The following is a 17492-nucleotide window of genomic DNA, read 5'->3' on the forward strand; positions in this document are numbered from 1 at the left end:
CTTAATATCCTGAAAGTGATATGCAGAAATCACTTTTGTTTTTCAGGCATTCAAAGGATTTGAGACATCAAAGCACAGTTTCATTACTGTAAATGCACATCCATTAAACAGGACGCCTTTTAAAAATCCTGGTTTTTAAGACTCTCTTAATTTGAATGCTCCTCATATTGAAGTGGTTCAATAGGATTTTCAAATACCGTGCTATTTAGGGCTTTGTAACTGTGAATAGGCAATGAAAATAACTTCATATTATTCTCCTGATGTAGGTACGAAGCAGAAATCAATTTAGCTTTTGAAAGAAACGTGGTTTCTGAAGAAGTAAAGGTTTTAAAGCTGGCAAAGTGTGCAGTCCTAGTTAAAATTTTGCCGTGGCCTTGAACTTAATTGACAATCTTAGATAGTTCTCTTTCTCAGGGCACTACTGTTAACACAGGGACTGCCGATGAAGCTGAATGTTGGAAGTTGCAGAGCAGACAAAAAAGAAACTACTTCTTAGTTAAGCTGTCTATGCTCCTCAACATTTTTAAAAACTTTTCCTCAGAATTTATCTTGCAGCATCTACATTCCAAGGTGTGAATACCCCTATGTCTAGAGCATTTTGTATGGTTTTTGCTTAAGTGTTACAGTGGAAATGACAGCCACCCAGAAGAGAGGTGTTAAAGCACTAAAAGAAAGAAAAAAGTGTCTAATGTAGAGTATATTATACTAGGGTGCACTCTGCTTGTATCTCACGAGCAACAAGAGCACAAACAAATATTAAGCTTTAACTACCCTGCTGAAAAAGACAGGATAGGCTGTTTAACTCTAGACTGTAATATGTTCTTCTGTGTCTAAAAAATATGTGGTAGCATTCTGAAGCCTGGTTTAAATGCCTTTAGGTCCCTTTTTCTGGCAGACCCTGCTTCCGTTCATGGTTTCTGAACATTTGTTCTTCCCATCTGAGAACCACTCTAATAATGCTGGTATAGTTGCATTTTCTATTATCCAGCTGTCTGATCTTTAGCACACACCACCAAAAAAATAAAAAAAAGTACCCACAATGAGGCCTGCTTCTTTCTGGCGTTTAGCTTTCACTTGCCTTATTTGGTAACGCTCTGCTCCTTGTTGCTTCTGGAAGGAACTGTTCGGCTAGTTTAGGGACTATTTTTCCACTTTCGTTTCCCTTCCTCCAAAGTTAAGGAAAATTGTTTTGAGTAATAGGGAAATCTTCAGTGTTAATCAACTTGGATTATTGTGGATAGGAAATAGGCTTGGTGGGAGGTCGTTCTGTGTATATCTGTGTCATTAAATCTTTAAGCGTTTGAGAGAATTAAAAGTCCACCTAGTTCAATGTCTTCATGCAGGGCACCCATGTCTGCCAATTCCTCTGAGAATGGCTTTTGGTGTTCTGAAAAGTGCTGGAATAGCTGAGTTGACAATATTGTGCCTCTTCTGTAATGTTCAGAAAGGGAATGCTGTGGGCATGTTAAAGCATAAGGCATAGCTGGGTCAGGAGAACGCTAAGGACACACGTAGGCAAACAGTCCAGGTAAGAGTCAAAGACTTGGATCAGATCAAGGCAGAAGAAGAGAATTGGTGAGCAGGGTGAGTCTTGGGGACCTGAGAAGGTCAACACTCCTGGATTTATGGGCTCGCTACTAATTCCATTTGGACGCAGGTGGCGCTGTGGGTTAAACCACAGAGCCTAGGGCTTGCCGATCAAAAGGTCGGCAGTTCGAATCCCCATGACGGGGTGAGCTCCCACTGCTTGGTCCCTGCTCATGCCAACCTAGCAGTTTGGAAGCATCTCAAAGTGCAAGGAGATAAATAGGTACCGCTACAGAGGAAAGCTAAACGGCGTTTCCGTGTGCTGCTCTGGTTCACCGGAAGCAGCTTTGTCATGCTGGCCACATGACCTGGAAGCTGTACGCCGGCTCCCTCGGCCAATAACGCGAGATGAGCACTGCAACTCCAGAGTCGGTCACGACTGGACCTAATGGTCAGGGGTCCCTTTACCTTTACCTTTACTAATTCCATTGTTCTCATCATTGTTGCCCCTTCCTCCCCCTGCCTTTCACAAGCATGCAAATAGTGACGGGCCAAAGAGAGCAAACCCTCCACTTGCCTTGCCCTTCTCCTTTTGAGAAATGACATGGAGGCAGCCCACTTGGAGATGGGGCCCATTGCAGGCATCTTTCCCCAGGACCCTAGCACCAATATGTAGCAGGTAGTGGGTTGGAGACAATCATGGAGCCCTGATTCAGAGCTGCTTACCAACTTGCCCAAAGCCTCTTTCTGTTTACATTCATAGGGGAAGTTAGAGCTATAGAGCTTTTGGAAGCTTCAGTGGTCACAGGTGAGCTTTGTATTCCAAGATAGGATGAGGCTGTGTGGGAACAATTAGACCCCTCCCATGTTGCAGTTAGGCCCTTTTAGCAGACTTCTCAGAGGTATCTTGATTGGCCATTCTGAGAACATAGTTGGAGAACACTATGCTGGATCAGACTGAAGCCTATGTTCATTTTGCCACACAAGGTTTTATTGCACTTAAAACTTTGGGGGTCGTACCTTTTAACGGCGTTTCTGTGTGCTGCTCTGGTTCGCCAGAAGCGGCTTTGTCATGCTGGCCACATGACCTGGAAGCTGTACGCCGGCTCCCTCGGCCAATAACGCGAGATGAGCGCAGCAACCCCAGAGTCGGTCATGACTGGACCTAATGGTCAGGGGTCCCTTTACCTTTACCTACCTTTTAACAGGTACTTATCTTTCAACATTTGGAGCAATTCAGGTTTTGTTTGTTGACTTTTCATCTCAAATTACAAGAGGGTTGCCAAGTGAGAAACTTTCTCTGTTTCTTTTCGGAAGAAGTGGGAGACTGTTTCAAAGCCACATCTCTAAAAATGTCTTGGTGGAGAAATTCCATGCTATGTTACAATAATTTCTGATCCTCTGCCAAAAGATTGTAGTTGTTTAATGTAGACTGTCTTGGGCCTCCACTAAGGATTTGAAGGGCTCAGCAGGGCGGGAAGAAGGGAAGAGAAGGGTGAATTCCTCTGAGCTTGAGCAGTTGGGTCTTTCCCTAAAAGCATCTAAAATTAAACAAGAACTGTGCAACATTCAAAAGGCAGCTTTGAGCCATGTTATTCTACAGGTTTCAGAGATATGCAAAAGGGCACTATTGAGCAAAATAGGGAAGTTGCATTAACAAAATAGGGAAGTAGTACTACCAAAAAATTAGCAAGTATGCTTTGAAAATGATAGTTTAAAGCTGACTAGTTAAGTTGTAGTTTCCGGGATATTTTTTAAAAAAATCCTGTTAAAGTCTTAATGTTAGCCAATGTACTTTATCAGCTTTATAAAATGACCAGTGGGCTTTGTTCATCTCATGTAAATGTGGGGAAACAGCAGGTTTTGACTGATAATTCTTTCATTCTCTCTCCCTCCCTCTTCCCCCCCCTGTCTCACACACATGCATTTTTAGGCAAGAAATTCATGGCGATGATCATGCAAACTAGCTCTTAAATATTGGGGATTGTGCATGTCACCTCACATGATCAAGACTGCAGATAGAAGTTTGACAAAAACTGTCCTTTTAAAACATTGTTATATCCTCTATAACTTGCTTCGCTTTCTGGGACTCCCCAAGCCCTTTCTAACTATCCGTCTGGTGAGAACATCACATGCAGCTAGGTACTATTTACCTTGCTGCTAAATATGAAAATACAGAGCAAAGAAATACTGCAATTATTATTTTTTTGAAATCCCATTTTGCTTTACCCATCTCTAACTTTTCTCCATTTAACTCAGTTATCTCTTTGGCCAACTACTAGATTACATTAAAAATAAAAATAAGAATCTGATATTCTACAAGTAGAGTGCATCAGCTAGGCTCTGTTTTTTCCACAAACTGCTTCTAGGAGTTCCCAAAATGCCCCCCCCAACTTCTGAAAACATTCACTTATTCATTTACATTGACCTCACTTGCCTCCTTTCTCTCAAACATCCTCAAGGGCCCCCCTAACATTGTCATGTAGCCAAATCTGATTGTGTGTACAGTGCAGTGCATTGGGTTGGCCACATGATTCTTGTTTGCAGAAAGAGGAAACAGCAGCCATCAGAGAGAATAATGGTGCCAAACAGGATTGGGGGGGGGGAGGGTGGATATTCACATAAACTGGATTTTTCTTTGGTGGGGAACGGGACAATAGCTGTCCCCACCTAGTTTGCTAGCTTCTGTCTGAGAACAAAATGGAGAATATTTGGGGCAGCTCTAATTCTGGTAGTGGGGATTCAAAGCTACTGTCCTTTCTCTAGCTGGGAAGGAAGAGTTTGGTTATTCCCATCGTTCTGACACCAACTGATATATGCTAGTCAAGAGATTGCTGAATATATGGTGCATTTGTTTCAAATGTGGCTTTCCTGTTTCTGCTCAGAAGTTTCTACACAGCCTAAATCTTCCCTCCTCCAAAAAGGGGGAAAGTCACAATTGAAATTTGCATACCCTTTGTCATTGACAACGTTATGCATATTTTGTACTTGGTTAACTGTACCTGAATATAAAATACCTTGCAAGAATTACGGTTCTTATTGAGCCTTTCGTGGGTGTCTGCATTTTTAATGCAAAGTTTCACACTACTATTGAAAGCAAATAAGGATCCGGCAACATTGTGGCTACCTTCTCCATTTATCAGTTATTTTCCCTGTCTATCTACGAATGAATGAAATGAAAACTTAGGACAAAACTAGACGTGGCATTTGTCACATAGTTTTGTCATTGAATAGCCTTTTTTAAAAAGCAAATAAGCTAGTATTTGAGGGGTTAGGGTTATGAGTTCAGTTTCATGGGGAAGAGACTTTAAACTGTTGTCCCTGTCTTGTCTTGGCCTGGCTTGTCCTCCCACTGTTTTTTAAGAAATCAACTACTTACAGGCAAACCAAATGACAACTTTCCTGCTTTCTTCAGATTTGTATTATCTGAAGCTTTTTTAAAGAGCTACCCATTTGTTAAAGCATGCATGCAGTCAATTGGAAATTGTGGTAGTCAGACCAGGAAAGTCTGTGAATATGAATCCCTTAGCGGAAATATAGAGTGCTGTTTGTTGCTAGACCAGATATGCTTGGGATTACAGTGGAACATTTGTTTATGAACACCTCGGTTTACGAATTTTCGGTTTACGAACGCCGCAGACCCATCTGGAACGGATTAATTCACTTTCCATTACTTTCAATGGGAAAGTTCGCTTCAGTTTATGAATGCTTCAGTTTAAGTACTCCGCGGACCGTCTGGAACAGATTAATTCACTTTCCATTACTTTCAATGGGAAAGTTCGCTTCAGTTTATGAACAGTTTATGAACAGACTTCCGGAACCAATTGTGTTCATAAACCGAGGTACCACTGTATGTTGCCAGAAAATATTGTTTCTTCCATAGGGATTTTCATTGTGTCTCTTGCTAATATTGATATACACAGAGACATATGATATACTGCGCTTCAGTAAATTGACTAGCCCCCTTCCCCCTCAAACAGTGCTCTGCTTGCCCTTATAGTATTTCCAGTCAGATTTCCAATTAGGAAACTAAGGACTGGTGATTTATTTATTTTTTAAAAAATAGAATGTCCACTATCATAATCTGACCCTTTCCCAACTCTCCTCTCCTGTATAAAAGCCAAGTTCTGGTGTTAATTGCCATCACAGAAAACCTTCCAAGTATGTAAGGACCTTTTTTATTTAAAAAACAAACAAACCCACAAACTAACAGCCTATCTGTTCCTTGGAAAACTGCCAACGGAACCCCTATGGCTGCATTGCATCTCTTCCTGGCTTTAGTCAGAAGTCAACCGACAGTTTATCTCTTCATACAGTTCACTCTTTACCAGAGTGTTTTAATGTAACATGGTTTTGTTATAAATATCCTCTCACAGTGCAACCGTTTCTTCACATCCTTCTGGTAATTTAAATGCATCGTTTGTTTTCTGTATGTTATATTTATTCTTTGTATGGCATCCACTGATAAGTTATGAGCTATCAACATGTCTCTTTCAATGCTGTAACTTTTTAAATGGCAAGCCTGAGGTGAATGAAGCATGAGTTAAGCTGCTACACACACACACACACACACACACACAGCAATAACTGAAAGGTGCATCCAGGTGGTGCTGTTGTTTTACTGTCAAATATCAGTTAAATCAGTTAAATACAGTTAAATATAGTCTGGTGCTTAAAACATGGGAAACCAGGTGTCAAGTTAGCAAACTGGGGGAAAGCAATTCAAAGTTGCAACACTATCACAGAACTCACCCCTTTTTTCCCTGGGACCATTCAGACAGAGAGATTGTTGTGTTAGTTTTCCTGCTTATAATGCTAGCACTTTTGTCCTTCTTCTAATGTCCGTTTCACACTGCATTACCTGTTGCATTATGGAATTGTGGCTTTTTAAAACTGCTCCCTTGGAATGTGTGAGCAATAGGAATGGCTGGCATCTCCCTCCCTTGCTGCTTCTCAAAGTGGCGGGGAAAGGGCAAGAAAGCATGCTATTCTCTCTAAGGAGGTCTCTCAGGAGCCGCTTCCGCCACCTCTGCTCCCACTGCTCCCTCAGACGACAGCAGCTCGGCAGGCGGTGGCTAGGGGATTCCCGCGGCTGAGGGAGAGGAGGAGGAGGAGCCATAGGGCCTAGAGGCTCCTTGCACCCCGCCAACCATCTGGTGGTGTTCAGGGAAAGGGGAGGCCACCGGCAAAGCTGCACAGCTCCCCCACTCGCTGGGGCGCCCCTGAGAGGTCGGCACCCTGGTGCGATGAGCCACTAAACCCTATGGGAAAGACGCCTCTGGTTGCAAGACTACAACTCCCATAATTTCTTACCTTTGGCATTCTGGCTGAAACAGATGGGAATTCGAGTCAGTCAACTTCTGGAGGACCACAAGTTCCTTAGCTCTGTCTAAAATCTGTGCAAACTTAAATACATTCCAGGTGGTTGAGAAATATTTTTGTCCCCTGATTCTCCAAGTTGCTGCATTATTACATTCCTGGAAGTACCATTTGCTGATTGCTAATGGCGAATGAATACATTTTTCTCTCGGGTAGAAATGAAGATTCTTTGTGGCTGGCACGTTGATTACAATTTGCAATACAAAAATACCAGCCTGAAGTGTACCTTCTGTGTTAGTCACAGCTATCAATCTCTGCAAATCATTTGGAAGTAAATTTGAAACATTAGTGTCTGGGGAAAACCTCAGCTTGAAAGCTTAACCCTTCTTCCATTTCCTTCTTTTTAAAGTCAAATATTCTTGCTTTGTTTTTGTTTTGATTTATGGAGTTGGGAAGGGGTTATTGTTGTGACCATCCTATATAATAAAGTGCAAGTGTCTCTGCGTCCAGTCCCTGTGTCCGTGGGATTGCACTACTGCGCATGTGCCCCACGGACAGCTGTTGGGACTTGGAGCGCAGAGACTTCGGACGGGATAAACCAGGACCGTGAGAGAGATTACATGCTTGCATATACACAACCATACAAAAAGAAAGTGCTATGTTTCAGTGATAACATCCAGGTGACTTCTTGTTCCAGGTCCAAAAGATTTGAGCCTTGAGCCATCAATGTACTTTTCTACTGAAGGGTATTGGGGCTGACTACCTGCAGAATAGGATAATAGGTTAGATTGGCTCATTTGTTGTCTTTTTCAATGACTTGATGTGGGATACTAAGTTCTCTTGAAGTAAGTTTTCCCCCTTAATTTAGTAAGGGGTTCAGATGATCCTGTATCTGTTAAGTTGAAACAATGCGCAGGCCTTTTACTCATGCACAGAGCCCCGCTATGCAAGCTGTGATTAAATTTCTTAACCATCGTTTCCTGTTTTGTCCGAACTGGGGGGCTTTGGTTAACTGTTCTAGGACAAACCAGGATATTAACCCATATTTTGAAGTTGATTATGCAACTGCATATAACATTGCATTGTCTATTGCATTACATAACGGCAGCCTAAAGTTTTATTTCTGCATAATTGCAAAGAGGCACTTGGAACAGCTGTTCTATTTTTCACTTTTCTGGCAGCTAGAAGTTCTAATGGTTACTTGGAGCACTCAATTCTGAAAGAGCTTGATTTAATTTTTGCATTATCTGTTGCTTAGCAACTGATGAGGGGAAATTTTGTTCTGATCTAGGGAGAATCTATTTTCCTTTTCTCCCCCCCCCCCTTTCCCAAGCAGTTATATCTAATTGTGGCTTCCCAAGTTGTTGGTGTAAATAGCATCTTGAACTTGCTAAAACACGCTCTATTTAAAAACCCTCACTGCTGAAACTTACAATACATTAATATATTTGCTTCATGCCACAAAGACAAGCGGCAGTCAATGATTGACAACCTAAAGTCCACAGGCAGCCCTAGAATGTCACTTACCTCTTTTGCTACTTATCTCTGTTCTTCTTGCCATGTTGTCACTGACTGCATTGATGGTTAAATGTCACTAGCTTGCTCACTGGTGCTTATGGCAAAACAGAAGGAAAGCATGTATTTATATATCCAGAACATGTCTACAGTTGCCTTTCTCTATGAGCTTCAAAAGCCAGATTGCATAGTCATGGGTCCTTTAAATGATAGCTGCTCAGAAGATTGCTACTGCTGTGAGGGATGGCAAAGTAATCTTCACTATGGATGTAGAGATGAAACTTTGCACATTAGTGGCGCTCACACATTCTGTGGTAGAAAGTTAAGCCAGTTATAGGAGAGAGTATTGCAACTTGTATAAACCTCGGCGAGCAAACAACTATTGCAAACTCTTTAGTTTTTGTCTTTCGGCATAAGAAGATTTGGCCCATAACACCTGTTAAGGTCCATTTATGCCATTTAAACGCATTGCTTAAAAATGAAATTATTTCGGTGTTTGAAAAAGCGTTTCTTCCTTGACCAGATTTTGTTAGTTTTAGCCATAAGCTGTTTTAGCTGTAAGCTGCAACAAGAAAATGTCAGACCAAAGGAACCACTTAAACAATAAGTAAATCTAAGTGACCGTGGAACCAAAGCATAAACAGCAACTTTAAAATCTACACAGCAATTTGCTCACAAAGAAGGAAGCTATTTTTTTGGTGTGGTTTTTTTCTTCTTTAAATAAAACCTTTCATCTCAGCTTCATTCAAGCCACAAGAGGTTTGCCATTGTTTCACAGCTGCCAAGGCAAAAGTTTCCACAGTTTCGACTCCTGTCATTGTTTTCACTGGCCAGGATAGATTATTCTTTCTGCTGGTCTGAAGAATGTTCTTAATTTTTCTGTAGCTTATTCATTGCATTTTATGAGATATAACCCAATCTCTCCACAGGCGTTATGGAAAATAGAAAACACATCATGTGAGGGATAGCAGATATCTGATAACATATCAGAGCCACCCTCTGCCCCCATTTTAGTTGCCTTCCATGATTTAGAACAGGCACCCCCAAACTTTGGCCCTCCATATATTTTGGCCTACAACTCCCATGATCCCTAGCTAACAGGACCAGTGGTCAGGGATGATGGGAATTGTAGTCCAAAACATCTGGAGGGCCGAAGTTTGGGGATGCCTGATTTAGAATGTGACTTTTTGCAGTGGACAAGTTTTTGTATCCAGAAGGATTCCTTGCACATTTTGCAATCTGGATTTTACAAGATGTATTCACGGAGGCCTTATAACTATTGGAAAGCCACAGACCCATGAAGCTGGATCTAGCATGCTTATAACCCTGCTGCAGTGCAGCCCCATCACATGGTAACTTCCCCATTTCCATACCTCCTGAAGAAGGCTACAGTGGAATTGTAGGGAACATTGTACCTCTACAAGTATGATGCCATAACTTAAACAACACATAGAATCATAGCCATGTATATCCCTTATTTGTCTGAAAATGTGGAGGAAACTCACTGAAAACACAGAAGGCTTGGAACTCTCCTTGGCATGAAATCTGATAGAGCTATTAATAGGTGGAATTAATTATTGCATATCAGGGTGCTGTTAACCCTGCCAGTAAATAAAATCTCTGCCCAAAAAATGTATTTGAGTTTGGATTCCAGTTTGTGTTCAGTGGCTACATTTCCTGAAAACAGTACGTAGAAGACACATATAGCTGAACCATATGAGCAACTTTGTGAAATCAAACATTTGAGTCAGAAAAAGATTGTATCTGCTTGTATTGAAAGTCTAAATTCTACTGTGTGTGAACTTTAATTTCTGCTAGGTAATATGCCAGTTTCAGCCCTCAACAAGAATTGAGGGGGTTTCCCTTAGGTTAGGTGCTCGTAAAATAGACCTGCCAGACCTTATTCTGAAAACAAAATTGCATTAGTTTTACTGTCAAAAGGGTAGGTAAAGGTAAAGCACCCCTGACCGTTAGGTCCAGTCGCGGACGACTCTGGGGTCGCTTTACTGGCCGAGGGAGCTTCCGGGTCATGTGGCCAGCATGACAAAGCTGCTTCTGGCGAACCAGAGCAACGCACGGAAATGCCGTTTACCTTCCCACCGGAGCGGTCCCTATTTATCTACTTGCACTTTGATGTGCTTTCGAACTGCTAGGTGGGCAGTAGCTGGGACCGAGCAACGGGAGCTCACCCCGTTGCAGGGATTTGAACCACCGACCTTCTGATCAGCAAGCCCTAGATTCTGTGGTTTAACCCACAGCGCCACCAGGGTTGTCAAAAGGGTGGGTACAATTAAATAGTTGTCCCTAGTGGTAGCCAGTTCGTCAAGTCCTGCTAATGCAACAGGGCTTTGCCCCCTTCTCCTCCCTTCGTGCCCAACTAATAGGCTCTGGGGAGAACCCACAGATCAGCATGTGGGGCAAGAAAAAGGGAGATCATTCCATCAGACAAGCAGAAATGGTTGCACTGATGCTACTTTAAAGTCCCCTATTTCAGTTCCATATAAGAGTAGGGCATCTCATACACTATTTGTATGAGATGGTTGGACAGTGTTCTCGAGGCTATGAACATGAGTTTGACCAAACTGCGAGAGGCAGTGGAATACAGGAGTGCCTGGCATGCTCTGGTCCATGGGGTCACGAAGAGTCGGACACGACTAAACGACTAAACAACATTTGTGCTTTGCAGATTTGACGTCAAATGCCACCATTCTGGTGTTTATCATAAATCGTGGAATAATTAATTCTTCTGTTTTATACAATGGCTTTGTTTTCCTTTTTAAAAAAAGTTCTCCCAAACGTCTCCCAAATATTTAAAATTAGTGTAGGGTATTAAAACTAATAATAGTTGATAAAACTAATAATAGTTGATAAAACTCATATCATGTAACTATGGCTAAACTATGACTCTTTCTTATGTCTCTTTGTAGATTGCCTCTTTAAGTTATGTCCCATGAATCGCTATTCTGCACAGAAGCAGTTTTGGAAAGCTGCTAAGCCAGGAGCTAACAGCACAACTGATGCTGTATTGCTCAACAAACTACATGTGAGTATGGTACTGATCTTGATCTTCGTTTTATGCTACTTTTAGATTTCAACAACATATGCCTTAATGTGCACAAACCAAACCCAGGCCAAAGGGGGTTTGGGGAATCAGAGTTGATGATACTTTTTCTTAACATCTGCAATCAGCTACATGTATAAGAGAGTGCAAGAAACTAACAGCATGGAAATGAGGGACATGGGCCTTGAATAGATTCTGCATGTGTAGGAAGAGAAAGTACCACAGGAAAACAATGCCTACCCCCTTTCAGGTAGGAGAGAAGGTGCTTTCCCCAGTCCTGAATCATTAAAAATATGCAAGGAAAGGCTGGGAAACATCTTATTACACATTAGTTTCAAATAACAAGCCTGTTACTGAAAGTACTCATAGTTTAGACAGGTACATTGGTCAGGTTGACTGTGCCCGAGTCTGCGTCTTTAAAAAAATTAGACTTTCCAGTTCTCATCTCTGCAGTAAGCAAATCTGTTACTACGAAAGTGTGGTGTGAGTAATAACATATAATTTTTGAAAACAAACTACTCTACATGGGTAGTGAAGAAAACTAGAATAAGCTTTATGTCTATCTTACTTTAAAAATAAAGAATAATTGAAGTCAGATTCTTTTAAGTTCTTTTATTCTTGCAATTTGTAGCTGGTTTTATACAAAGTACATAAAATACTTTATATGAAGTACATAAATACAAGGCAAAGGCTTACACTCAAATTGAAATAGGAGCATATTTTAAACAAGTGATTCTTATATTATTACCATTATAAAAAATACTGGGTTTTTTTATTTATTTAAGGAAACCAGTTTGAAATGTGAGTTTAAAGCCCTAAACCTTTAAACCTTTAAAGCCCTAAACGGCTTCGGCTCAGTATACCTGAAGGAGCGTCTCCACCCCCATCGTTCAACCCGGACACTGAGGTCCAGCACCAAGAGCCTTCTGGCGGTTCCCTCACTGCGAGAAGTGAAGTTACAGGGAACCAGGCAGAGGGCCTTTTTGGTAGTGGCAGCCCTGAAGGCAGCCCTGTTTAGGGAAGTTTTTAATGATTGATGTTTTAATGTATTTTTAATCTTTTGTTGGAAGCCACCCAGAGTGGTTGGGGAAACCCAGCCAGGTGGGTGGGGTATAAATTTATTATTATTATTATTATTATTATTATTATTATTATTATTATTATTATTATTATTATATTTTCCTCTTTGCCCTAATTCTGTCCTTTCTGAGATGCATGGTTATCCTTTCAATGATCAGTTTTGTGACATCGTGATCAAGACTCACTAAATGTTCAGTTTTGAATATAATACGTTCCATTCAGAATAAATGTATATAGCTCTTGCGTCGGCACCATGTATTTGGCATGCTTTGGCCTGAAAATACCCCTGCACATATCGATCTAGCTAGAACAAATCAAATGCTCATTGGACTATGCTAAGTTCTTCTGGGAAAGGAACGAGACATAGTTACTCCAAAGAACCAGCAGAGTGTATAATTGCCAAGTGTATTAACTCTTAATTTATTCTTGGGAAATAATTAATAATGGGTTGACCTTGCATGTGAGGTCAGTTCCACATATTAAAAACTGCCTTCACTGGATGCTTGTAAACCTTCACTGTAGTCACAGCAGGTACGAGTCTGTCTTTTAAAAGCAAATTCACAATGGCCCACAGTGTCTCATGACCAACTTATTCTGAAACAGAGGGGTTTCAAAAACAGTTGATATGACTTGGATTGTTGAAAGCAAGCAGATTATTATTATTTTAAAGATCTCTGCCTCAGCAAGTCATGGATCTCAGTGCTATACTTAACTATGATAGACAAAATAGAAAAAAAATCCTTCGGTAGCACCTTAAAGACCAACTAAGTTTTTATTTTGGTATGAGCTTTCATGTGCATGCACACTTCTTCATCGGATTCTTATCTCATTATGCATGATCAAGCTTTCTTTAGCGCCTCAGCCCTTGCTTTCCGCCCCAGGACTAATTGCAGTCATCAGCAGTCGTTAACAGCCATCTACAGGTTTACCACTCCCATCAGCCCATCACCCATTCCCCCCCACCCCCCCCTCTGTATATATATAAGGGTCTGACACTTCTGTTTCAAGTGTATCTGAAGAAGTGTGCATGCACACGAAAGCTCATACCAAAATAAAAACTTAGTTGGTCTTTAAGGTGCTACTGAAGGAATTTTTTTCTATTTTGCTTCGACTCAGACCAACACGGCTACCTACCTGTAACTATGATAGACAAGTGATGGATTTCTATCATATAAAAGAGTTTTTAAAGGAATGGCTCATCACGAAAAAGATCTGAGCATAACAGGAGTTTTTTTTTAACAATGATAATTCGTTTTATCAAACCTAAACTACACACATGAGTATATAAAAAGAAAAGCATTTAGGAGGGATAGTGGAGTTTGTTTTTCAAGGGTAAATCTAAAGGAAAACATATTTACTGGTTCACAGCTGAAACATGTGCCTGCAGACCGCAGACCTAGACACCACAATTTCCTATGGTACTAAAAATTTAATTACGGCAGTTTTATTACAGTAATCACAATATTTCATCACAATACATATGCCATAATAAAATGAGTTGGCCTTCAAGATGCCTATGGGCTCTTCTACTGTTTGTGCTGCAAACAAACTAATATGGTTAGAAGATGTCTAAGTGGTACCATGGTGTGTTTTATTGCATGAATCTCTTGCCAGCATAGAAGCACACAAGCATCTTAGTGTTTGAGAGACTGTTCATTGAGAATTCCTGGCGAGGTCTTTGCGTAACGCGAAAGCAGTTTCCTGTCTTACTGTTTCTGTGTCATGTGGGTTTGGAGTAATCTTTAAGGAAACGTTGAAACTCCAATATTTAATCACATGCATTTTTGGCTTGTGTGTCTACCAATGGAACTCAGCATCTTCTCTTGTAGATCAACCAATGCGAAGGGTCAGGTTATTTTAAGCTAATGCCATTTAAGGGATTTAGGAATCTGGGACGCTGAAGTTTTTGACCGGCATCAAAAATCAATGCTCCTTTTGGAAAGCTGACACCTAGTGGCCTTTTCATATAGTGCTTGGTTTGATTTGTTCTTCAGCATCAAAAGTTGGTCATTCCACACGTGTGCCCCTTGTGTGTGTACTGTCATTTTGTAATGTTTATACCTGTTAACCCACATCTAGTTCTTCGCCACCTCTACCAGCAGCTCAAGACCTCAGTTGAGAAGTATACTCTGACTGATGGTTTTGAAAGTGCTGTGAAGTTTCCAAGCGGAACAGATGATGAAACATTTTGTGACTCCAGGACACTGATGGAGTTCACACATTACAACACTAGGCCAAACAATGGCTTAGCACGAATTAGCATTTGTGTGTGTTCCTGGACCAAATATTGTGGCAGAAGTGCTCTTCCTCTGGTCCTGCTGCTCCCATGCTACCCAGGGCTAACCAAGGTGTCTTACTGGCCGAAGTCTGACTGAAATGGATCTACAGTATATAAATATAATAGCTTTACTATTAGTAGGCAGTAACCCCATATTTTAGGTTTCTTGTTCTTGTGAACGCTTTTTAATTTAACACTTTTGGGATTCTGAGTATGAAGAGATTAACACTTTTTAACACCTTTCAAAAAGTGTTCACCTCTTGAAAGACTGAAGTGTAAGAAATACTTGAAGTATTCTCCTTCATTTTGATTTTTGTTGTTGTTGCTGCTGCTGCTGCTGTTTAAAGGATGGATTAGAGGAATACAATTGTTTGGGTTTATATCCCCCTTCTTGTCTAACCTTGTATAGTTGTTCCAAAATATATTTCTTGGTGTTCTGCAATGTAAAACCACTTCCAGCATGTTTTAATGGAAAGCTGACTAGCCTGTTTAGCAAGCATGTCAAAAAGGAATGTTTGGCTTAGTAGACATTATGTAAAATAAGAAAGGTGACTTTCTTCCACAGTGCAGGACTTCTTGTTCCTTTTGTAATGCACTGTAGGCCACCACTGTACATGATGGTACATGATAGCCACAAACCATCTAGACATACATTTTAGATCCAAGCTTTCTGAAAGACTGTATTCCCTCATACGAACGTGCCTGGGTTTGAGATACTTGAGGGAGGCCTTTGTCTCAGTCCTGTCACCTTCACAGGTATGCTTGGTAGGGATGCAGGAGAAGGCCTTCTTCATGGCTGCTCCAAAACTTTGGAACTCCCTCCCTAGAGAAGTTAGACTGATTCCATCCTTGTACTGACTGCTGTTAATGAAAGGGCTGTTGTTGTGCTGTTTTTACTGTAATTATCTGTATGTTTTTTTATTTTACTTTTAAAAAAATAATTATTTAAAATTGCAATTTAACAAGCACAAACAAGCACAAAAATAAACAATCGCAATGTGAATAAACCATAGCGAATACACATTTCTCCTAGTAATTTAACTTTACTAGATTTTCTGTCTTAAGTGCTTCCCATCCTTCCCATTATACAATGTTTTACTTCTTTTATTCCACAGGTTTATATTTTGTGTTTTTTCTTTCCTTCTATTTTTTTATTCTTATCAGGCTTGTCTTTCGCAAACATCATTCAATTTCTGCTAGCAAAGAGTTGTTTGGATAATATAATTTTAACTTTTGTATATAACCCATTCTCTTGATACTTTTTGTGTTGATAAACCTCTTACTGAATCAGTTTTGCCAGTTGCAAGTATTCCAGCATTAGTATTTGCCAATACTAATGTATGTATATTAATACTATCTGTATGTTTTTTAATGGATCATGTGTGTCTGTTTCAATTATTGGTTTCCCCCCCCCCCTGTTTTTAGCTGTTCTTATTTGAGCTGTAAGCTACCTTGAGTCACTGTCAGGGAGAAAGGCGGGATATAAATAAAACAACAACAACAACAACAACACATATCACTTTAATTCATAATGTTGGCTTTTATATTTTTGTGTAGCTCTATTTTTGGGAAACTTGAGTCCTGATTTGGTTTTGGTTTTTTTAATGTTTTAAAGTATAAGTAAAGCTAGATGATTTTAAAACTAGCATTCAGCAAGGGGCTGAGCTTTTAGACTTCCACAGTATTTTTCCTCCCTAGAACTCTGTTCTTTCCAAACTTCACCACTGCCCTGCTCTCCAAGCAGTATTCATAAAATACGTTTGTTTGTTTACTAAAGCAAGCAGTTGGACACCCAGTTTCCCATCCTTGCTTATCAGCATTTTTCTTTTTCTTTGTAGCATGCTGCAGATTTGGAAAAGAAGCAGAATGAGACCGAGAATAGGAAGTTGCTTGGCACGGTTATCCAATACGGCAATGTTATTCAGGTATGCTGCGGCTGTGTTTTAAGAAGTCTCCGTGAACCTGGCACCCATAATTCTATGCAGCTGTATATACGTAACTGAATATGCCACACAGACTGGCTTGAATTGACATGAAGTTGCAACTTCATTGTTTTGCAAGTAGAGATGCAGAAGCATCATAGTCTTTCTTCGACTCACAAGAGGTTGTGCTTTAGTGAGCACTTGTTGCCCTGTGTTGTCACAGCACTTTGGGCCTTGCAGATTTTATCCATATATATGCAGCCATTCTTCTAAGGGGTCAAAGTAGCGCAGCACCTAGAGTGATGGGTTTGAATATGAGACACGCAGGTTACAATCCCAATATTTATTTGGAGGGTGTAAGGTTGGTTGCTAGCTTTTGTAGCCTGGGCATCTTTGTAGCCTTTAGCATCTTCCTAAAGCTGATACAAGGGTATATGCAGTAATAGCTGTAAGGTATTTATAAATATACTGAGTGAACATTTAATGCTCTTTATAGCATCCTATATAGCTCTTAATTATATTGGTATTCTACAGATTTTTACTCCATAGTGAGCAGTATTCCTTCAGCTATGGAGAATTTTGGGTAGGAAGTTTCAACTTGTAGCTTGACTGCTCAGTGTAAGAAATGTCTTGGGATAATTTTAAGGGGGCCTTAAAAATGGAATTGTCTTCTGCTTTCAACCCCAGTATGAACTGTACATTAAGGAACGAAAGGAATTTTGTCATCGTTCCTATGAAAACTTTGACTATTGTTGTCAGTGGGATAAAAGGTTTTTTTGTTTTTGTTTTA

The 17492-nt window shown here is 40.4% G+C and overlaps 1 protein-coding gene across 7 annotated transcripts in view; it reads left to right on the top strand.

Moving 5' to 3' along the window:
- The window catches only part of ITPR1 (inositol 1,4,5-trisphosphate receptor type 1), a 216163-nt gene that overhangs the window by 57643 nt on the left and 141028 nt on the right, over nucleotides 1-17492 (top strand). For all 7 annotated transcript variants that reach the window (XM_060271356.1, XM_060271357.1, XM_060271359.1 and 4 more), the window contains exons 4-5: nucleotides 11289-11404; nucleotides 16619-16705. In XM_060271356.1, the coding sequence (XP_060127339.1) occupies nucleotides 11289-11404; nucleotides 16619-16705 (203 nt within the window). The remainder of the gene's footprint in view (nucleotides 1-11288; nucleotides 11405-16618; nucleotides 16706-17492) is intronic.

This window comes from Zootoca vivipara, chromosome 2, assembly GCF_963506605.1.
Source record: "Zootoca vivipara chromosome 2, rZooViv1.1, whole genome shotgun sequence".
In the NCBI taxonomy this organism is placed as follows: domain Eukaryota; kingdom Metazoa; phylum Chordata; class Lepidosauria; order Squamata; family Lacertidae; genus Zootoca; species Zootoca vivipara.